Source organism: Hemiscyllium ocellatum (genome assembly GCF_020745735.1).
Source record: "Hemiscyllium ocellatum isolate sHemOce1 chromosome 27 unlocalized genomic scaffold, sHemOce1.pat.X.cur. SUPER_27_unloc_1, whole genome shotgun sequence".
Taxonomy (NCBI): Eukaryota; Metazoa; Chordata; class Chondrichthyes; order Orectolobiformes; family Hemiscylliidae; genus Hemiscyllium; species Hemiscyllium ocellatum.
The window spans coordinates 1,004,951-1,028,251 of record NW_026867476.1 but is presented as its reverse complement, the minus strand read 5'-3'; the positions used below and the strand labels follow the sequence as shown (position 1 = coordinate 1,028,251).

At 52.0% G+C, this 23,301-nt stretch overlaps 2 protein-coding genes across 3 annotated transcripts; one reads left to right on the top strand and one right to left on the bottom strand.

The window, feature by feature from the left end:
• Positions 1-1,547: 1,547 nt before the first annotated feature.
• On the bottom strand, positions 1,548-5,370 carry LOC132807116 (zinc finger protein 3-like). The gene is made up of 2 exons (XM_060821420.1): positions 5,261-5,370; positions 1,548-3,984 (listed from the first exon to the last, which is right to left on the bottom strand). Exon 2 carries the CDS (start codon positions 3,682-3,684, stop codon positions 2,899-2,901), a length of 786 nt encoding a protein of 261 aa, XP_060677403.1. The 5' UTR covers positions 3,685-3,984; positions 5,261-5,370; the 3' UTR covers positions 1,548-2,898.
• LOC132807115 (zinc finger protein 239-like) lies at positions 5,132-18,760 on the top strand. Of its 2 annotated transcripts, XM_060821419.1 has the most exons (3): positions 5,139-5,199; positions 13,502-13,718; positions 14,800-18,760. In XM_060821419.1, the coding sequence occupies exon 3, from the start codon at positions 14,975-14,977 to the stop codon at positions 15,914-15,916; it is 942 nt and encodes a 313-aa protein (XP_060677402.1). In that variant the 5' UTR covers positions 5,139-5,199; positions 13,502-13,718; positions 14,800-14,974; the 3' UTR covers positions 15,917-18,760. The 2 variants fall into 2 exon arrangements, with proteins under 2 accessions (XP_060677400.1, XP_060677402.1); XM_060821417.1 differs by lacking the exon at positions 13,502-13,718 and having other exon boundaries at positions 5,132-5,199.
• Positions 18,761-23,301: the final 4,541 nt, after the last annotated feature.

Genomic DNA, 23,301 nt, shown 5'->3' with positions numbered 1-23,301 from the left:
TAACCACTGAGCCACCATGCCGCCCCAAGTGTGTAGTGCAGTGTATTATCTCCCCCTCCAACTCTATTTTGATTGAATCCCTGCCCTCCCCTTCACTGTTTGATCACCCAGCACTGCCCTTTGATGTGAAGGGCACCGCTGGTCACTGGCCACTCTTTTCACAGTGGTGGAAGTTGAAGAAAGATTTGTATACCCGTTGTCTTTTCCCTGTGTCTCTCTCACTCCTGCGTACACACAACATGGGTGCTGGGGGAAAAAAAATAGAAACAACAACAAAAAAAATTCCCAAAGCTTCCTGAACAGCAAGGTTACTAATTGCTCGTTCTCATTACATAATATGAAATCCAAAATGCTCGACTCCAGAAACCTATCTCACACAAACTGCAGAAATTTGCCCTGCGCGGTATTGGGACTGGATAGGTTTACCCAGTCTATCGGGAAACTGAAGTCAGCCCTTGTTACCAATGGGACAGGCACAGCAGTTCAGATTAGGCGTTCAGACAATCTACGCTAGGTTGTCACATCTCCCTGAGTGCAACTGTCTCATTCTCAACCTGGACTTTAATTTTTGTTGTTGTCAATGATTTTAAAAACCGTGTTCTGTGGTTAGAGGACAACTTGAGAAACTGATGAGAGGAGACAGAGGAGTCCAGCCTACGATGGTTTATTTCTTGCATGTGCAGCGAGACCTGGTCTTATTACAGTGAAGTGTAAAACCTCTTCGGGTGGGTTACAGGAACCTCAGATTCTTACACAGAACATCACAACGTTCATACACTACTCACCACACTGCTCTGCCTGGGTGTCTCACATTATCTGCTGTTTTATACAAGGTCAACGCTCTGCTAGTATGGCTTCTAGTCTACGCGTCTCGACTGTCTGTGTGACCTGGTTGTTATGTACATTTGTTACGGGTCCCAGTTGCTTTGCTATTACTAACGACAGGACGAAAGCTTTAACCCTTGGCTCATTCAACCCCTTCGGCGTCCCCCACTCGGCCTAGCCCAAGGGCGCGAACTTACTGGTCATGCATTTCCCTTTCCGTTGCCCATTGGCCAGCTATCAAGTGTAGGGGCTCTTCGGTATGCCATCTGTACAGAATGGACCAGTGCGATAAGCCCCTGCGTTCTCCAACTCTCAACTCCTTGCCATTCTCCTGTGTGTCCTGTCGGTGCTTCCGCCCAAGTAGTTCAGGTATACGACCAATACCAGCTGAGCAGGAATCAGAACAGGCGATCCTAACACATGGATAGATCTGTCCATTTGATCCCCAGTGACAGAGCAGTATGGCAGGGGAAACAGACCCTTGGGTCCAACCAGTCTAGGCTGAGCATAATCCCAAAGTAAAGTAGTCCCATCTGCTTGCCTATCTCCCTCCAAACGTTTCTGCTGTCAATGGCTTTTATATCGTTGTAACTGCGCACACATCCACTTCCTCTGGACTCGCAATCCATTTTCCATGTGAAAAACAATTGCTCTCGTGTCTTTTTAAAAAATGTCTCCCCTCACCTTAAACAATGTCCCCCCCCCAATCTTGAAATGCCCCACCCTAGGGAAAAGACTCTTGAGATTCACCTCCCACGCTGCAGTGAAAAAGATCCCAGCTCATTCAGCGTCTCCTTATAGCTCAAAACTCTCTGTCCCCGGCAACATCCTGACACATCTCTTCAACTGAATAATATCCTTCCGATAACAGGGGCGATAACTGGACACAGTACGGCAGAGGAGACCTCACCAACGTCCTGTACAACTGCAACGTGACGTTCCCAACTCCTACACTCAAAGGAGTGCTAAGTGCCTTCTTAACCACCCTGTCTATGTGTGATGCAAAGAGTTATGTACCTGAACCCCTCGGTCTCTCAGTTCTACAACACCACCCAGTCCCTCCCTGCCAAATGGGGATATTATCCATTTGCTCTCACTTGATGCTGCAGGCTGGTCTTACTGGAAGGCTGTCGTCACTTGTGTTTCATCGCAAATACCCACACACTGCTCAGGCAGCAGTGGGATTACACAGGGAGAACGGGCTCACACACTCTGTCAGGTTATATGCCATCACCTGAAGTGTCAATTGTTTCTCAACTTGAACCTAGCCCCCCTCTGGCTGTAAGGCAGGACTGAAGAGGCTTCTACACTGCATCTGCTAGTAGTTCCTGAGTAGTCTGACCTCTCTGCCCTTATTTTCTGGCTTTTTTCTCCTCCTACCTCACCAGCAGGTTCCACACCTGGTTCCTCCTGCCTGAGTCCTTCAGGTCCTCGAGCCTCATCCACACCTGTCCCACACTGCTCTGACCACAGTTGGGAAAGTAAAATGTGACTCGTTTGTTGCCGTATCCCATTAACACGACATTACAGCAAGGACGACAGTTATAGAGTCACAGAGAGGTACAGCATGGAAACAGACCTTTCGGTCCAACCCGTCCATGCTGACCCAGATATCCCAACCCAATCTAGTCCCACCTGCCAGCACCCGACCCATATCCCTCCAACCCCTTCCTATTCAAAAACCACATTCAGATGCCTTTTAAATGTTGCAGCCTCCACCACTTCCTCTGGCGGCTCACTCCACCACCCTCTGTGTGAAAAAGTTCCCCCTTGGGTCCCTTTTATATCTTTCCCTCTCTCACCCTAAACCTATGCCCCTCTAGTTCTGGACTCCCCCACCCCAAGGAAAAGACTTTTGACTATTTATCCTATCCATGCCCCTCATAATTTTGTAAACCTCTACAAGGTCATCCCTCAGCCTCCGACGCTCCAGTTGCTCCACTCAAATACACAACGTACAAGTTGGAAACAGTCGTCACACTTAATACACGGCAACATTTTAATCATAGCGGTGATTAACCGTCGAAGGAACAGGCCCCATAGTCCAGTCTTGAATACCATTGATAGGAAGAATCACTCGTGAACTTGCTGGTGTCTCAGCAGATGAGAGGACTGAGTGAATCCCTTCCCACACTCAGAGCAGATAAAAGGCCTCTCCCCGGTGTGAACCCGTCGGTGTCTCAGCAGTTCAAACGACTGAATGAATCCCTTCCCGCATTCCGAACAGATGAACGGCCTCGCGGCCGTGTGAATTCGCTGGTGCCTCAGCAGTTGGAACAGCTCAGTGAACCCCTTCCCGCACTCCGAGCAGACAAACGGGTTCCGCGCGGTGTGAATTTGTTGGTGTCTCTGCAGGGTACAGGACCGGGTGAACCTTTTCCCACACGTCACGCAGGGGAAAGGCCGCTCCTCGGTGTGGACCCGCTGGTGTCTGACCAGGCTGGACGACCGAGTAAAGCCCTTCCCGCAGACGGAGCAGCAGAACGGCCTCTGACTGGAGTGGACGTACCGATGTCTCAGGAGGTCCCTCGTGCTCTTGAAGCTCTTCTCACAGTCAGGACATTTATAAAGCCTCGTCTCGGTGTGAACCAGTTGGTGCGAAGTGAGGTTACTCAAACAAGTGAATCCCTTCCCACAGCCGGTGCAGGTGAATGGCTTCTCCCCAGTGTGAACCCGCTGGTGTTCAGTCAGTTGAGATAACCGGGAGAATCCCTTCCCACACTCAAAGCAGGCGAATGGCTTCTCGCCGGTGTGACTGCGCCGATGAATCTCCAGCTCGGACGGAGTTCGGAATCCCTTCCCACAGTCCCCACATTTCCACGGTTTCTCCAGGATGGGGGCGCCCTCGGGTCTCTCCATGCTGGAGCAGTTGAGAGTCCTCGCCCAGGCACACGGGATAGTTCTCTTCACGGGGAATGGTGTGATGTATTTTTCAGACTAGTTGAAGCTAGTCCATCGGAACAGTCTCAGCGGAACGTGCATGTCTCGGTGCTTTTCCAATCATACTGACGTTTGAAATGCTCCCACGGGGAAGACAAATGGTCCCCCTTCCATGTTCAAAAGCTGACGATATTCGGTAACTGATGAACTGAATGACTCTCCAAGATCTTGGCTCGATGTTTGGGTTGTATTTTGTGATAAGATTTTGAAATATCACCACTGTGAACACAGGATAGAATTTCAGAATGGGCAATTCAAATTACTATTAAAATATTTTTCTCCTCTGGCCCCACGAAAGCTGTAAATTCCCATCTCACTGTGGCCTAGAGGTATCATCACGAGACTATTGATCCAGAGACCCAAGTCGTGAGCCAGGGACCAAGGATTGAATCAGCCATGGCAAATAGTCAAACTCTGAATTCAGTAATGAAAATAAGCTGCAATTAATGAGTCAAGTGGTGACCATTTGTCAGAAAAATGCATGTAGTTCACTAATCTCCTTAAGGGAAGGAGATCGCTGTTCTTACTTGGAATGGGCTACATGTGAGGAAAGATTCTACAGCAATAATGATTGACTCAGAGTCACCCAGCATGGAAATACACCCTTTGGTCTAACCAGTCCATGCCAATCATAACCTCAAACTAAACTGGTCCCACCTGCCTGCTCCTAGTCCATATCCCTCCAAACCTTGCCTATCCATGTACTAATCCAAATGTCTTTTAAAAGTTGGAATTGTAACCACACCCACCCACTGCCTCAGGAAGGTCATACCACACACGAACCACCCTCTGTCTTTTTTTCAATCTCTCTCCTCTCACCTTACAAACGTGCCTCTTGGTCTTCAAACCCCCTGTCCTAACTATTAGACGTTCGCAATACATGATGGACTGGCCAGAGAAAACCTCGTCCCAGGCGTGATGAAGGAAAGAAAAGGCACTCGCCTTTCTGTTTGTACCAAAAGTTTTGCCGAAGCACACTCCAGGCACGCTTCCGCTATTTCTTAATAATCTGGTTACTAACTTTACTGATTGCGAAGCCCGTCCCGCTCTCTGAACCATAAATTTCGTTTTTTCAAGGGTGTGTGTGTGTGTGTGTGTGTGTGGTTGTGGGGGTGTGTGTGTGTGTGTGTGGGGGGGGGTGGGGGTGTGGGGTGTGGGGTGTGTGTGTGTGTGTGTGTGTGTGGGTGTGGGTGTGGGTGTGGGTGTGGGTGTGGGGGTGTGTGTGGGTGTGTGTGTCTCTCTCAGGCGAGAGCAATGGCAGCGCCTTTACCCACCATCCCTCGCGGTGGGGAAAGCCCCCTATTCAGTCCACGGGAGAGCAGGTGCGCAGGCGCGGTACCACCCAAGCGGTCGGAGCATGCGCACTGACCGCCCAGCACCACGGGGGCAGAGACGCCGTGTTTTCTTCCCCCTCTTCCCTCTCATCCGCCGGCGGTGAGGATGCGGGACCGCGGGGGGGAGGGCGGAGGGACCGGAAGGGTTTATAAACACTTACTGAGCGCCCCGAGCCTCGATTGGCCGCTTGCGGGTTGGGGGAGGGGGGCGGCGGCCGCGGGGCCTTTTCACGGGATCAGCTCCCGCCGATCGTCCGCCATCTTGGATCCGTTGGGGGAGTGGGAGCGGTGCGCATGCGCGGCCGGGCGGGTGACGTAACAGATAGGGGGCGGGGACTCCGGCCGAGTCCTGCTGCCCCGCGTTGGGTCCTAGTGCCCGCCCTCATCCTCCTCCTATTGTCCCCAGAGGAGAACGTGAGGTCTGCAGATGCTGGAGATCAGAGCTGAAAATGTGTTGCTGGAAAAGCGCAGCAGGTCAGGCAGCATCCAAGGAGCAGGAGAATCGACGTTTCGGGCATGAGCCCCTCTTCAGGAATCTCCTGTTCCTTGGATGCTGCCTGACCTGCTGCGCTTTTCCAGCAACACATTTTCAGCTGGGGATCAGAGTCAAGCTTAAAAAGTGGTGCTGGAAAAGCGCAGCAGGTCAGGCAGCATCGGAGGAGCAGGAAAATCGACGTTTTTGGGCAAAAGCCCCTCACCCTTCCCCATTCCTTTATCTCCAGGATTTGGAGACGCCGGTGTTGGACTGGGGCGTACAAAGTTAAAAACCACACAACACCTGGTTATCGTCCGACAGGTTTAATTGGAAGCACACTAGCTTACGGAGCGACGCTCCTTCATCAGGTGACAGTGAAGGGCTCAGTTGTAAGACAAGATGACAATGACATTTTGATCGATAGATTCGATGGGCTCTAAGGTGGCAGATGGAGTTTAATTTGGGTAAATGGGAGATATTGAACTTTGCCGAAACCAACAAGGGCAAGGCTGATACCATTAAAAGCAGGGCCTTGGTTAGTGTTGTAGAACAGAGAGAGACCTAGCGGTTCAGGGACATACTGTACTTAATCGAGTTAAAAATCACACAACACCAGGTTATAGTCCAACAGGTTTAATTGGAAGCACACTAGCTTTCGGAGCGACGATCACCTGATGGAGGAGCATCGCTCCGAAAGCTAGTGTGCTTCCAGTCAAACCTGTTGGACTGTAACCTGGTGTTGTGTGATTTTTAACTTTTATCGGCCAGGGCATTGAATACAGGAGTTGGGAGGTTGTGTTGCGGCCAAATGGGACGGCGCTTAGGCCACTTCGAGAACGGTCGGGTCGTCACTGATGGACCTGGAGAGATCCAGGAAGGGGGAGGGAGGTGTCAGCGATGGTCCAGGTGAACTTAAGGTCGGGGTGGAACGTGTTGGTGAAGTTGATGAACTGCTCAACCTCCTCGCGGGAGCACGAGGTGGCGCCGACACAGTCATCAGCGTAGCGGAGGAAGGGGAGGGGGAGTGGTGCTGGTGTAATGTAACCTTCCCATCTCCGTCTATAACGACCCGACTAAACACAGACTTTTTTTTTAATAAAGCCACCGACTCCCACAGCTACCTGGATTACACCTCTTCCCACCCTACCTCCTGCACAAATGCCACCCCGTACTCCCAATTCCTCCGTATCTGCTTCCAGGAGGACCAGTTCCACCACAGAACACACCAGATGGCCTCCTTCTTTTAAAGGCCATAATTTCCCTCCCCACGTGCCCTCCAATGCATCTCATCCACGTCCCGCACCTCCACCCTCGAACCTTACCCCTCCAACTGCAATAAAGACAGAAACCATCCCCACCCCAGTCCTCACTTTCCACCCTACCAACCGCCACATAAACTGTGGGCGGCACTGTGGCACAGTGGTTAGCACTGCTGCCTCACAGCGCCAGAGACCCAGGTTCAATTCCCGCCTCAGGCGACTGTCTGTGTGGAGTTTGCACATTTTTTCCCCCAGGTGCTCCGGTTTCCTCCCACAGTCCAATAGCGTGCGGGTTAGGTGAATTGGCCACGCTAAATTGCCCGTAGTGTTAGGTGAAGGGGTAAATGTAGGAGAATGCTTATGGGTGGGTTGCTCTTCGGAGGGTGGGTGTGGACTTGTTGGGCCGAAGGGCCTCTTTCCACACTGTAAGTAAGCTAATCTAATCTGAACCGCATCATCCGCTGATGTTTCCGCCACCTACAAACGGACCCCACCACCAGAGATATCGTTCCCTCCCCACCCCTATCTGCCTTCCGCAAAGACCGTTCCCTCCTGGTCAGGTCCACCCCCCCACCAAACAACACCTTCCCCGACCCATTCCCCAGTGGTAGTTGTGCCCTCTAGTGGATTCAGGGAGGCGTCAATACGGCCAGTTCTGTGACAACGCAGTAGTCCCGCTCTCGTGGTTATCAGAAACTCGTGTAATAACAGAACATCGAAACTAATGGGGCTGGAATCGCATTATAACCCACACGCACTTTAAAACTCACGTTATAGCGAATTTGTGGTACCGAGGCGTGCGTTATAGCAAGACGACCCGCGTAATGCATTCACTGCGACAGTCCCAGTGGAGGCCTCCCCTCCATATTTGACTATAAGGCCCTTAAGCGAGCGATGACAAAGTTTAAAAGACACTTGGATCTGGACGTGAATGGGAAAGGCTTGGAGGGGTGCGGGCCAGGAGCCGCCAAGCAGCTGGGCATAACTTAGTTTGGGATTATGTTTGGCGTGGGAGAGAGTGAAGGCCGCGGCTGCTGGAGGGTCAAGAGTTGAAAGGTGGGGCGCTGGAAAAAGCTGAACAAAGCCAGGCAGCATCCGAGGAGCGGGAGAGTCGACGTTTCGGGATTCCGGGTCATCCAAGATGGAGGAACGGGAAAAACATTGTGGCTGTAAGAGCTGCTCCCTTTTCCTTTCCGTTTGAGGTATTTTAGGTGATTTCCTTGGATTCCAGGGGTTACAGTTTTAGATGCAGAACTCTGGGGAGAAAAGGGTCAAAAACGACACTTTTAAAAGCAGGGAGACAGACAAAAGGCAGCGACCGCACGGTCCGTGAGGGGGAGAGAGAAGAAAGCTTACACTTTTAACGGGCACGACAGTGAATCTTCACTGTCACTGCCTTTGCTGTTTGAGTTCATGTATCTCTGGTTGTTGGAGTGTGAAAAGGAGGAATTACCAAACAGCAAAATTCATAGCTGACCTTGGAGGAGCCTGTGTGGGAGGGCTCGCAGCAGAGGAACAGATAAGTGCATCGTTTTTTGATGTGTAACCTTGTTTAAGTCTGCAGTAGTGAGTAGGGTGGGTTCTTTCTTGATTGTGTGTTTTATTGAGACCTGTCTCTTCGAGTCGTAGAGAGGTACAGCACGGAAACAGACCCTTCGGTCCAACCCGTCCACGCCGACCAGATATCCCAACCCCAATTCTAGTCCCCCCTGCCAGCACCCGGCCCATATCCCTCCAAACGCTTTCTATTCATATACCCATCCAAATGCCTCTTAAATGTTGCATTTGTACCAGCCTCCACCACTTCCTCTGGCAGCTCATTCCATACACATACCACCCTCTGCGTGAAAAAGTTGCCCAGCCAGTGGTGCCCTCATCCCATGAATGAATAAAGAAAGCAGAAATAATTGTAATTGTATCAGCCTCCACCATGTTTTCTGGCAATCCATTCCATACATGCACCACTCTCTGCATGAAAGAGTCACTCCTCATGTCCCTTTTATATTTTTCCCCTCTCACCCTAAACCTATGCCCCTTTCGTTCTGGACTCCCCCAGCCCAGGGAAAAGACCTTGTCTATTTATCCTATCCATGACTCTCATAATTTTGTAAACCTCTATAAGGTCACCCCTCAGCCTCCGACGCCCCAGGGAAAACAGCCCCAGCCTGTTCAGCCTCTCCCTGTAGCTCAAACCCTCCCACATCCTTGTAAATCTTTTCTAAACCCTTTCACAACATCTTTCCGATAGGAAGGAGACCAGAACTGCACGTAATGTTCCAACGGTGGCCTTAACCAATGTCCTGTACAGCCGCAACATGACCTCCCAACTCCTGTACTCAATACTCTGACCAGTAAAGGAAAGCATACCAAACGCCTTCTTCACTATCCTATCTACCTGCGAGTCTACTTTCAATTTGATTAAATTTTAAAAATACAGTGGCCCCCTGTATCTGCAGAACCTCGAAACAGCGGAGAGGTGCGATCCCCTTAACCTAAATGGGAAACTTAACTTCCCGGCAGCCTCATGGTCCCTGGTTCTGGAACCTTCCTTGTAATATGTTTGGGCTGCAGTAAGCCGCAAGTAACTGAAACCATGGTAACTGGACTCGCGGATACAGTGGGTGTGTGGGGGGAGGGGGGGGGCGGGGTCGCCCTATATAAACCATATGTGCTAAGTTAGCCCTGGAGCACAGTTTATTTTGAGCAAACAGGCAGGGCTATATTTTGGGTCTGTAGACTGGGAAGGAGCAGAGATGGCCTTGAATAGAGTGATATGCTCTTCCTGTGGTCATTTAGGGAGAGTTTTCACATTTCTGACGCTCATGTCTGCAGGATTCTGTCCGTTGGTTGTGAATCCTATCGGATTGCAGGGATAGCTTGGAGCGGCAGTGCTCAGTTTACGGGAGCCGGGGGATGTGGTGGATGGCAGTTATAGCAAGGGAGAAGAGCGGCAGATAAAGCCCGATAGATGGGTTGGTTCCAGGAAAGGTAGGAGATGGAGGTAGGTAGTGCAGGGGTCTTCTGTGGCTGTCCCCATTTCAAACAAGTGTGCTGTTTTGGAAAATGTTGGGGGTGATGGACTCTCAGGGGAATTCAAAGCTTGGGAGAAGATTTGTAGCTCGGGTGCTCGTTGTTGTGGTTCTGTTCGCCGAGCTGGGAGTTTTTGTTGCAAACGTTTCGTCCCCCTGTCTAGGTGACGTCCTCAGTGCTTGGGAGCCTCCTGTGAAGTGCTTCTGTGATGTTTTCTCCGGCATTTATAGTGGCTTGTCTCTGCCGCTTCCGGTTGTCAGTTGCTGTCCGCTGCAGTGGCCGGTATATTGGGTCCAGGTCGATGTGTTTGTTGATAGAATCTGTGGATGAGTGCCATGCCTCTAGGAATTCCCTGGCTGTTCTCTGTTTGGTTTGTCCTATAATAGTAGTGTTGTCCCAGTCGAATTCATGTTGTTTGTCGTCTGTGTGTGTGGCTACTAAGGATAGCTGGTCGTGTCGTTTTGTGGCTAGTTGGTGTTCATGGATGCGGATCGTTAGCTGTCTTCCTGTTTGTCCTATGTAGTGTTTTGTGCAGTCCTTGCATGGGATTTTGTACACTACGTTGGTTTTGCTCATGAGAAGACAGCTAACAACCCGCATCCACGAACACCAACTAGCCACGAAACGACACGACCAGCTATCCTTAGTAGCCACACACACACAGACGACAAACAACATGAATTCAACTGGGACATCACTACTATTATAGGACAAGCCAAACAAAGAACAGCCAGGGAATTCCTAGAAGCATGGCACTCATCCACAGATTCTATCAACAAACACATCGAGCTGGACCCAATATACCGGCCACTGCAGCGGACAGCAACTGACAACCGGAAGCGGCAGAGACACAAGCCACTATAAATGCCGAAAGAAACATGACAGAAGCGCTTCACAGGAGGCTCCCAAGCACTGAGGATGTCACCTAGACAGGGGACGAAACGTTTGCAACAAAAACTCCCAGCTCGGCGAACAGAATCTCAGGGGAATGCAGCACAAACAGCCAGGTTTCTGGTATCGAGACAGGCTGTAATGCAGTGAGGGGTTCCAAGTGATTGATTGATTGTAATAGGGGACTCTCTAGCCAGAGGCACGGACAGCCAGCAGCGAAAAATCAGAATGACGTGATGCCTGCCCGGTGCCAGGATTAAGGAGGGTGCAGAATGTTCTCAAGGGGGAGAGGGACCAACAGGAGGTCATTGTACACGTTGGAACTAACGACATAGGAAGGGAAAAGGATGAGATTCTGAAGGGAGAATATAGAAAAGTAGGCAGGAATTTAAAAAGGAACTCCTGGAGGATTGTAACATCTGGATTACTCCCGGTGCTACGAGCTAGTGAGGCTAGGAATGGGATGATAGAGCAGGTGAATGTCAAAGGGTGAGGTGCTGGAAGAGCACGGCCTGTCAGTCAGCGTCCGAGGAGCAGGGGAATCGACGTTTCGAGTTTAAACCCTTCATCAGGAATGTTGAGGGGTGCCCAAGGGGGCTGAGGGATAAATGGGAGGGGGGGGGGGGCACAGAGGCTGGGGCGAAGGTGGCCAGGAATGTGATGGCTGGATAGAGGTCGGGCGGTGATGGTGATAAGTCAGAGCGGAGAGCTGGGAAGGAAGATGGGCAGGTGGGCTAGTTCAAGAGGGCGGTGCCGAGTTGGAGGTCGGATCTGAGATAACGTGGGGGGGAGGGGATCCGAAAGTGGATAAATCCCCAGGACCTGATCAGGTGTACCCGAGAACTCTGTGGGAAGCTAGAGAAGTGATTGCTGGGCCTCTTCCTGAGATATTTGGATCATCGATAGTCACAGGTGAGGTGCCGGAAGACTGGAGGTTGGCTAACGTGGTGCCACTGTTTAAGAAGGGTGGTAACGACAAGCCAGGGAACTATAGACCGGTGAGCCTGACCTCGGTGGGCAAGTTGTTGGAGGGAATCCTGAGGGACAGGATGTACATGTATTTGGAAAGGCAAGGACTGATTCGGGATAGTCAACATGGCTTTGTGTGTGGGAAATCATGTCTCACAAACTTGATTGAGTTTTTAAAAGAAGCAACAATGAGGATTGATGAGGGCAGAGCGGTAGATGTGATCGATATGGACTTCAGTAAGGCGTTAAACAAGGTTCCCCATGGGAGACTGATTAGCAAGGTCAGATCTCATGGAATACAGGGAGAACTAGCCATTTGGATACAGAACTGGCTCAAAGGTAGAAGACAGAGGGTGGTAGTGGAGGGTAGTTTTTCAGACTGGAGGCCTGTGACCAGTGGAGTGCCACAAGGATCGGTGCTGGGTCCTCTACTTTTTGTCATTTACATAAATGATTTGGATGCGAGCATAAGAGGTACAGTTAGTAAGTTTGCAGATGACCCTAAAATTGGAGGTGTAGTGGACAGCGAAGAGGGTTACCTCAGATTACTACAGGATCTTGACCAGATGGGCCAATGGGCTGAGAAGTGACAGATGGAGTTTAATTCAGATAAATGCGAGGTGCTGCATTTTGGAAAAGCAAATCTTAGCAGGACGTATACACTTAATGGTAAGGTCCTAGGGTGTGTTGCTGAACAAAGAGACCTTGGAGTGCAGGTTCATAGCTCCTTGAAAGTGGAGTCGCAGGTAGATAGGATAGTGAAGGAGGCGTTTGGTATGCTTTCCTTTATTGGTCAGAGTATTGAGTACAGGAGTTGGGAGGTCATGTTGCGGCTGGACAGGACATTGGTTAGGGCCACTGTTGGGATATTGCGTGCAATTCTGGTCTCCTTCCTATCGGAAGGATGTTGTGAAACTTGAAAGGGTTCAGAAAAGATTTACAAGGATGTTGTCAGGTTTGGAGGATTTGAGTTACTGGAAGAGGCTGAACAGGCTGGGGCTGTTTTCCCTGGAGCGTCGGAGGCTGAGGGGTGACATTATAGAGGTTTATAAAATCATGAGGGGCATGGATAGGGTAAATCGACAAGGTCTTTACCCTGGAGTGGGGGAGTCCAGAACTAGAGGGGCATAGATTTAGGGTGAGAGGGGAAAGATAGTGGTTGGCACTGCTGCCTCACAGCGCCAGAGACCCGGGTTCAATTCCTGCCTCAGGCGACTGACTGTGTTTGCATATTCTCCCCGTGTCTGCGTGGATTTCCTCCTGGTGCTCCGGTTTCCTCCCACAATCCAAAGATGTGCAGGTGAATTGGCCGTGCTAAATTGCCCGTAGTGTTAGGTATGGGGTAAATGTAGGGGTATGGGTGGGTTGCGCTTCAGCGGGTCGGTGTGGACTTGTTGAGCTGAAGGGCCTGTTTCCACACTGTAAGTAATCTAATCTTAAAAAAAGTACATAAAAGGGAGCTAAGGGGCAACTTATTCACCCAGAGGGTGGTGCGTGTATGGAATGAGCTGCCAGAGGAAGTGGTGGAGGCCGGTACAATTGCAACATCTAAAACGCAACTAAATGGGGACATGAATAGGAAGGGTTTGGAGGGATATGGGACAAGTGCTGGCAAATGGGACTAGATTCAGTTCGGGATAAGTGGGTGGGCACGGATGATTTGGATCAAAGGGTTTGTTTCCATGCTGTATGAACCCATCAGGAATGGTAAAGAGCCCGCAACATCGACTCTCCTGCTTCTAGGATGCTGCCTGACCTCCCTCCTGTGCTCTTTCCAGCTCTTTCGACTCCGTTCCGGTTTGGCACAGACCGGTTGGACCGAAGGGTCTTTCTCCGCGCTGTCTGACTCTGCGGCGATTTTAACCCGAGGGTCGCCACACCTCGGGGGAGGGGAAGAGTCCTTGGTGGGACGTTGTCCTCTGCCCGTTCGAGTGTGGCTGGGAGGAGCCCCTTTGGGGTTCGGCGCTCACCGAAGCGCTGGTTTCTGGGACCTGGGTGAGTGGGCGAATGCTGGGTGGGGGGGCGTTGAGAATGCGGCGCGAGGTGGGTCACTCCGGCTGGAGTAGGGTTTGGTTGGTGCGCTTAATTCCAGGATCCCTGTCCTGTGTGCGTGTGTGTCGGGTTTGGTGCGGAGGTGTTCGACTGAGGTGTGTAAAGTCAGAAATCACACGACAGCAGGTTACCGTCCAACAGGTTTATTTGAATCCGTCAGAGTTTGGTAGCCCCGCCCCACCCCACCCCACCCCCCCACCCAGCTCCTTCCTCAGACAGCTGACAGAGGCTCGGAAAACTTGCAGTTTCAAATGACCGTGTTGGAGTGTAACTCAGTGTCATATGGTTTGTGACCTTGTATCGAGATTGCAATTTCTCCCCAAGTTTGCGTGGGTTTCCTCGGGTGACTCCCACAACCCAAAGATGCGTAGGTTCAGGTGGATTGGCCATGCTAAATTACCCATAGTGCTCAGGGATGTGCAGGTTCGGGTGGATTGGCTGTGCTAAATTACCCATAGTGCCCAGGGATGTGCAGGTTAGGGTGGATTGGCCGTGCTACATTACCCACAGTGCCCAGGGATGTGCAGGTTAGGGTGGATTGGCCATGCTAAATTACCCATAGTGCCCAGGGATGTGCAGGTTAGGGTGGATTTGCCGTGCTACATTACCCATAGTGCCCAGGGATGTGCAGGTTAGGGTGGAATGGCCGTTCTAAATTACCCATAGTGCCCAGGGATGTGCAGGTTAGGGTGGAATGGCCGTGCTAAATTACCCATAGTGCCCAGGGATGTGCAGGTTAGGGTGGAATGGCCGTGCTAAATTACCCATAGTGCACAGGGATGTGCAGGTTAGGGTGGATTGGCCGTGCTAAATTACCCATAGTGCCCAGGGATTTGCAGGTCAGGGTGGGTTAACCATGGGAAATGCAGGGCTAGGATGGGGTGGCGGGTCGCTCTCCGCAGGGTCAGTGTTGACTCAATGGAGCGAATGGCCTGTTTCCGCCCACACAGCGTTCCGTGATAATGCCTCCTGGATTCCCGACCGGTGCTGGCAGTGATCTTGACCCTTCCGTCTCCTTTTGCAGGTTGAGAAGGAGCTGGGGACCTTGACCAGGAAAGTGAAGCCACACCAGATGAAGAGCTGACGGTGACGGGGGGGTGGGGTGGGGGCGGTCAGAGCACCGTTGACCCGCGGCAGGCGGCTGCACCAGCGCGAGAAGCCATCGCCGGGCACGGTCCCAGCCCGCCCGGCCCCTGGCCATGGAGAAGCCCTGGAAGTGCGGCGACTGCGGCAAGGGCTTCAGCTACCCGTCGCTGCTGGAGATCCACCGGCGCAGCCACACCGGGGAGCGGCCATTCACCTGCGGCGCCTGCGGCAAGGGCTTCAGCCAGTCCTCCCACCTGCTGACCCACCAGCGGGTCCACGCCGGGGAGCGGCTGCCGGACGGCGAGGCCGGAGGTCCGGACGAGCCGCCCCAGGCTGAGAGCCAGTTCTGCTGCTCCCACTGCGGCAAGGTGTTCAGGCGCTCGCAGAACCTGGTCGAGCACGAGCGCACGCACACGGGCGAGCGGCCGTTCGTCTGCTCGGCCTGCGGCAAGGGCTTCACCCGGTCCTCGCACCTGGCCACCCACCGGCTGGTGCACACCGACCGGCGGCCCTTCCGGTGCTCCCAGTGCGAGAAGAGCTACAAGACCACCAGCGACCTGCTGATCCACCAGCGGGTCCACAACGAGGAGCGGCCCTTCCGCTGCGCCGCCTGCGGGAAAGGGTTCACCCTGCTGTCCAGCCTCCAGAAGCACCAGCGCTCGCACACCGGCGAGCGGCCCTTCTCCTGCCCGCTGTGCGGCAAGTCCTTCATCTACCTGACCAGCCTCAGCTCGCACCAGCTCGTCCACTCGGACCGGCGGCCCTTCCGGTGCCCGGAGTGCGGCAAGGGCTTCAAGACCACCAGCGACCTGCTGCGGCACCAGCGGGTGCACACCGGCGAGAAGCCCTTCGCCTGCGCCGACTGCGGCAAGCGCTTCACCCGCTCGTCCCACCTGCTGGCCCACCGCCACACCCACACCGGGGAGCGGCCCTTCGCCTGCCCGGAGTGCGGCCGGGGCTTCGCCCACTCCGCCCACCTGCTGCGGCACCGGCAGCTCCACAGGCAGGGGCCGGGCCCCGGCCTGGCACCCCCTGCCCGTCCTGCCCAGGACTGAGCCCGGGCAAGAAGAGAAAGCAGAACAGATTCAACCTGATGATTTACTGGACCCCTCCACCCTTCCCTCATCTACTCTTAGCCCATCTACAAACCGATGGAAGGGATCAGCAATAGCGCTACCTAGCTGTATGTCGTAACGGAGGGATGCGCTCTTGACGTCTTTATGGCCCCCGTCCAAGCCCGGACAAAAGGGCTGCACTCCCGTGGTTTGCCAAGTGACCGCCTTAGCCCCAGGGCGAGGACTCTGAGCAAAACCAGAGTGAATGGAATTCCGAGCGGTGGGTGGGGAGGAGGGGGCAGAAGAAAACACTCCACTGGAGTTGAAGTCGCACCTGACAACGTAGGCAGATGGGCGTGGTTGCTGGAGGTCAGTCAAGCTCAACTCCAGGACATCTCCGCAGGGGTTCCTCGGGGTCATAGAGTCATGGAGACGGACAGCGCGGAAACAGACCCTTCGGTCTCACCCGTCCATGCCAACCCAATCTAGTCCCACCTGCCAGCACCCGGCCCATATCCCTCCAAACCCTTCCTACTCATGTACCCATCCAAATGCCTCTCAAATGTTACAATTGTACCAGCCTCCACCACTTCCTGTGGCAGCTCATTCCATACACGTACCACCCTCTGCGTGAAAAAGTTGCCCCTTAGGTCTCTCTTACATCTTTCCCCTCTTACCCCAAACCTCTAGTTCTGGACTCCCCGACCCCAGGGAAAAGTCTTTGTCTATTTATCCTGTCCATGCCCCCTCATAATTTTGTAAACCTCTATAAGGTCGCCCCCTCAGCCTCCGACGCTCCGGGGAAAACAGTCCCAGCCTGTCCAGCCTCTCCCTGTAGCTCAAACCCTCCAACATCCTTGTAACTCTTTTCTGAATCCTTCCACAACATCTTTCCGATAGGAAGGAGACCAGACGTTCCAATAGTGGACCTAACCAATGTCCTGTGCAGCCGCAACGCAACCTTCCAACTCCTGTGCTCAGTACTCTGACCGGTAAAGGAAAGCATACCAAACGCCTCCTTCACTATCCTATCCACCTGCGACTCCACTTTCAAGAAGCCCCAGGCCCGACCATCCTCAACTGCTTCACTGCTGACCTTCCCACCATCAGAAGGTTCGAAGTGGGGATTTGACTGCACAATGTTCAGCACCATTCTTGAATCCTGAAGTGGTTGTGTGTAACGTCTTTAGCTTGAGCAGATAATTGCAAAATAAACATTCTCACCACACAAAATGCGGGCAGTTGGCCGTCATCAATAAGCGAGAATCTAACCAGCATCGCTTGATGTTTAATGGCGTTTCTATCGCTGAATTCCCCCTCCCCCACTACCAACGTCCTGGGGTTTACCATTGACCAGAACCTGAAATGGGCCATCTCCAATAAGAGAGAATCTAACTACTCCCCCTTGATGTTCAATGGTGTTACCGTCACTGAACCCTCACACTATCCAACATCCAGGGGGTTCCCATTCAGAGAGAATCTAACTACTGCTCCTTGATGTTCAATGGTGTTACCGTCACTGAACCCTCACACTATCCACCATCCAGGGGGTTCCCATTCAGAGAGAATCTAACTACTGCTCCTTGATGTTCAATGGTGTTACCGTCACTGAACCCTCACACTATCCACCATCCTGGGGGTTCCCATTCAGAGAGAATCTAACTACTGCTCCTTGATGTTCAATGGCGTTACCGTCACTGAATCCCCCTTCCCCCCTCCAACTATCAACATCCTGGGGGTTACCATTGACCAGAAACTGAACACGGACCAGCCCCACATAAACACACAGCGGCTACAAGAGCAGGTCCGAGGCTGGGAATCCTGCAGCGAGTCGCTCCCCTCCTGACTCTTGACCCCTCCCCCCCCCCCCCCCCAAAAAACCCTGTCACACCATCGACAAAGCACAAGTCAGGAGGGTGAGGGAATACTCCCCATTTGCCCTGGACGTGTGCAGCTCTGACAACAAAGCTCGACACCATCCAGGGACAAAGCAGCTCCCCCCCCCTCCCCCTCCCACTTTGATTGGACCCCATCACCTATCCACCTTCACCACTGACACACAGTGGTAGCAGTGTGTACCATCCACAATAGGCACTGTGTAACTCAGCAAGGCCTATTTGGCTTCACCCTTAAGTGCTGGGGTGAAGGATTGGGGCACTAAGTAGACGGGAATGCCAATCCCTGCGAATCTCCCTCCCAGCCACGTCCCGTCCCGATTTGGAAATATGTCAGCTGTTCCCTCAGTGTTGCTGGTTCAGAATCCTGGAATTCCCTCCCTAAGGGATATTGTGAGTCTACCTTCAGCACCTGGCTAAGGAGGCAGTTCACCCCCATCTTCTCAAGGAGGGGCGGTTCAATAACTGCTGGGCCCAGCCAGATTCCAGGGATTAACTTATTAAAAGGACCTGGTACTACGAAAGCATCAGCGGGTTGCTTGATACTCGGTTCCCCCGTCTCCTGAGAGACGGACAGCCAACTTCCATGTCCGTTAGATAGACCTGCACTGCAAACAGTGTGAAAAGACACTCGCTTCTTCGTTCCAAGGCTGGAGCTCGGGTCAGGTTTAATCTCCGTTCGAGCGATCTCGCCCTGGCGTGAAACTAGTGGAAGAAACCGGAGTGGCCCTTGTGCTGAGGAGGTATTGGCAAGTAAGGAGAACAAGGGAGTGCGGTACCCACAGTCTCAAGACGGAAAATAAGCCTTCATCTCTGGAAAGAATTGGACCTGGAGATACTCGGTCTCCAAAGACTGCAGCAGGCACAAGGGTTATCCCTGCAGAAAGTAAATAATTTGTAGCGGTCGACGTGTTTTGTAAGAAAATGTTTGGGGAAAGTAAGGAGTAAATCTGAGTACGTGCGTTGTTCCCAAACTGTGTTATTTAATCGTGCTTGCTTTGCTTAATTCACTTGTGTGCAATCATTTTTTTGTGTGTGTTTAAAAAAATGTGTAATCTTGTGCTGTAGTCCGAATGGTTGCAATAGCTGCCATGTGTTAAGTGTCACAGATTCCCGACAGTCTGCAATCAGGTCATTTGGACCTTTCAGTCCACCCCAACCCACCAAAGAGCATCCCACCCAGACCCACCCTACCCCGTGACCCTGCATTTCCCTTTGGCTAACCCAGCTTGATCAGCTGCTACTCCGAAACTCGTGGTGGTGAACATTCAAGGCCCCCTACCACTGTGCCCTTGCCAGCACCAGTTGGCGTCCAATAACCATGAGCGCACACAAGTATGGGCTCATCAACTGATGGGAGGCAGTTGTGGCTAAACAGTAGATTTCCTGACCCATTTTTCACCTGATGGCACAGGGTCAGAGGTTGATGTCGAGAACTTCCAGGGGCAACTCTCCCTTTGACTGGATAACGCCGTGCCAATGCCCTCCAGTGGGTCAGTCTTGTCGACAGCAGGGGCGATGAAGTAGACGTAATTATCAGGTAAGACTGCTTGAGCTGAAAATGTGTTGCTGGTTAAAGCACAGCAGGTTAGGCAGCATCCCAGGAATAGGAAATTCGATGTTTCGGGCATAAGCCCTTCATCAGGAATGAGAGAGAGTAGCCAAGCAGGCTAAGATAAAAGGTAGGGAGGAGGGACTTGGGGGAAAGGCGATGGAGATGTGATAGGTGGAAGGAGGTCAAGGTGAGGGTGATAGGCCGGAGTGGGGTGGGGGCGGAGAGGTCAGGAAGAAGATTGCAGGTTAGGAAGGCGGTGCTGAGTTGAGGGAACCGACTGAGACAAGGTGGGGGATGGGGAAATGAGGAAACTGGAGAAATCTGAGTTCATTCCTTGTGGTTGGAGGGTTCCCAGGCGGAAGATGAGGCGCTCCTCCTCCAGCCATCGTGTTGTTATGTTCTGCCGGTGGAGGAGTCCAAGGACCTGCATGTCCTCGGTGGAGTGGGAGGGAGAGTTAAAGTGTTGAGCCACGGGGTGGTTGGGTTGGTTGGTCCGGGCGTCCCAGAGGTGTTCTCTGAAGCGTTCTGCAAGTAAGCGGCCCGTCTCCCCAATATAGAGGAGGCCACATTGGGTGCAGCAGATGCAATAGATGATGTGTGTGGAGGTGCAGGTGAACTTGTGGCGGATATGGAAGGATCCCTTGGGGCCTTGGAGGGAAGTGAGGGAGGAGGTGTGGGCGCAAGTTTTACATTTCCTGCGGTTGCAGGGGAAGGTGCCGGGAGTGGAGGTTGGGTTGGTGGGAGGTGTGCACCTGATGAGGGAATGAACTCAGATTTCTCCAGTTTCCTCATTTCCCCTCCCCCCACCTTGTCTCAGTCCAATCCCTCGAACTCAGCACCGCCCTCCTAACCTGCAATCTCCTTCCTAACCTCTCCGCCCCCACCCCACTCCGGCCTATCACCCTCACCTTGACCTCCTTCCACCTATCACATCGCCATCGCCCCTCCCCCAAGTCCCTCCTCCCTACCTTTTATCTTAGCCTGCCTGGCACCCTCTCCTCATTCCTGATGAAGGGCTTATGCCCAAAACGTCGAATTTCCTGCTCCTTGGATGCTGCCTGACCTGCTGTGCTTTAACCAGCAACACATTTTCAGCTGTGATCTCCAGCATCTGCAGACCTCACTTTTTACCCTAAGATTGCTTGAGTACAATTGGTGCTCAACTCATCTGCGGGACAGTGTTCCCAGTTTTACAACAAGCCCACATGAGTGAGTTGCCTGGCCATTGCAGAGAGCAGTTAGGAATCAACGGCGTTATTGTGATTCAGGGATCACACCTTGGCCAGAAGGATGGTGCATTTCCTTCTCTAAAGGTTATTAGTGAACTAGATGGATTTTTGCAAAACCCAAATAGACTAGTCGTGTCACTGAGATTCCATTAGATTCCCTACAGTATGGAAACAGGCCCCTTCAGCCAACACTCCGAAGAGTAACCCACCCAGACCCATTTCCCTCTGACGAATGCACCCAGCACGATGGGCAATTTAGCACGGCCAATCCACCTGACCTGCACACCTTTGGACTGTGGGAGGAAACCGGAGCGCACACCCACGCAGACACGGGGAGAATGTGCAAACTCCACACGGGCAGTCACCGGAGGCTGGAATCGAACCTGCTGTGAGGCAGCGGTGCTAACCACTGAGCCACCAAGGAGGCCTTGCCAGAGTTGACTGGGACTGTGCCATCGTCGTTTTGGGGACCTGGGTTACGGCAGAGTTCATCTGCGCAAACGTGTTCCCAGAAGAGGGTGTGATTGTCATCACAGCAGAAAGAAACATCAACTGCAAAGTGGAGAGAGGTGGTTCACCTGACTCCTGTGTGGAAGCAGGGGACCTGGGAGCCCTGGCGAATCATTACAAGCGGTTGCCGCGAGAAAGCTGAACGTACTCGTCATTTTAATGGAACTTTCTGCACCCTGGCCATTTGTAAACAAGCTGAGATACCAGGACACAATGAGACATCGGCTAATGTGTTTTTAATTCTATCACACGACCCACGGTAAACGGGGACCATTGGATTACCGGAGCAATTGACTTCAGTTGCTGGAATCTGAACGGAAGACTGAACAAACGCTGGAGGTCACAGCGGGTCGGGCAGCATCCATAGAAAGAGACGGCAACATTTCCGGGCTGGGTGACTCTTCATCAGAGCTGAATGAAGTGCACAGAGGCAGCCCCCACTACAGGGGAACCTCAATCATCTGGACGAGATGGGCAGGCACTATTTTGTTCGGATAATTGGTATTTGGATAATCGAGGTTCCTCTGTGTAGCATGAATGCCAACCCCTCCATGGCAGCTCGGATAAAAGATTCATCCCGACTTGAGACCTCAGCTTGCTGCCTGACCCGCTGCGATCTCCAGCATTTGTTGTTTCCATCAGTTCGTAGAATGATCAGGGGAGAACGCATGGGACAAGAGTTTTGAGTGCATAGTTCTAACGTCAAACTCAAAGGCCAGCGAGGGTTTGGGGTTTATTTTTGGTTTGAGCTACGTGTTGCTAACGTAATAGCATGTTGGCAAGTTTCTTTTATTCAAAGTGGAACGCATTAAACCACGAACTAATTTTGTAAATTACGCTGGAAAGTGACTCTGTGTTGTACCGATGTTGTTTCTCCAGTGGCTGGGTATCTGAATATTTCATCCCGATGGGAAAGATTGGAAACGTCGTTCTTTTCAGTTCATGGGCCGGACCTTCTGCTAAGAGCGAGCCATTGTCCTTTCGGATCATGAAGATATGGTGTCCGGTCACGGGCACTAATCGTCAAGCTCTAATTACTTACCACAGGGCCTTTGTTTTACAATCAGGATAGGTGCCGATCTGGGAAACCCGACACCATCCAGGAGAAAGCAGCCCCCCCTCCCCGCACTCGTTGGCACTGTGAGAAACGAACCCCCCCACTTAATTGATAATTTTCAGTCCGAGTCAAAGAGTTCCAAAGCAGCACATTTATTCGAACATCTTTAAAGATGGATGGCTGTACGAGGAGAGACACAGCCGACAGTAGAATACAGAGCTTTTTATACTTTTCTGAAGGGTCTCTCTCGACACCCCTACACTGAGCAATAAACCGATCATTCGTGTCTATTTCATTCTATCCCCTTATTTGATTATTACTTGCGCCCGTTATTCCTTCATTTGGTAATTCCCTGCACCCAAGCCTAAGCCGATCATACTTATTAATTACCCTCACTTGTTTTTCTTTAAATCTGCCTTATTTGGCTGTCCTTGTTCGTGTAAAAAATGAGGTCTGCAGATGCTGGAGATCAGAGCTAAAAATGTGTTGCTGGTCAAAGCACAGCAGGCCAGGCAGCATCTCAGGAATAGGGAATTCGACGTTTCGAGCATAAGCCCTTCATGAAGGGCTTATGCTCGAAACGTCGAATTCCCTATTCCTGAGATGCTGCCTGGCCTGCTGTGCTTTGACCAGCAACACATTTTCAGCTCTGTCCGTGTTCGTTACAGCCCTCCTGTTATTTTGTCCAGTTCCTCTTATCTAACCTTCTGAGATCATCCTTTCCTATCTTGGTAGTCCAAATAACAGACCTACAAACTATGCGCTGATTGCAAAATCCCCCTCCTGCTTCATTTTTTTCTTTTGTGGTCAGCTGCAACACTCAAACTAATTTCTTAGCTTCAAACTATTTCTGAAAAGACCCTCTATATTCGCTAAAATCAACATACACCTGACAACCTGAAATTTCTCTCTCTCAGCACCACATCCGCTCCCTCCACCTCCAAGTCGCAGCAGTGTGTACCGTCCACAAGATGCATTGCGGGAATTCACCAAACCCACACCCTCTACCATCTAGAAGGATAAAGGGCAGCAGGTACCCGTCTGGGAGCACTATCTCCCTGCAAGATCCCCTTCGAAGCCCCAACCACTCAGATAGTAATCCACCTTCTTGTTTTTACCACCAACCCCAATATCTATCC

Coding starts and splice junctions, on each gene's coding strand:
- LOC132807116 (XM_060821420.1), bottom strand. CDS start 3,684: ATGGAGAGACCCGAGGGCGCCCCCATCCTGGAGAAACCGTGGAAATGT.
- LOC132807115 (XM_060821417.1), top strand. CDS start 14,975: ATGGAGAAGCCCTGGAAGTGCGGCGACTGCGGCAAGGGCTTCAGCTAC.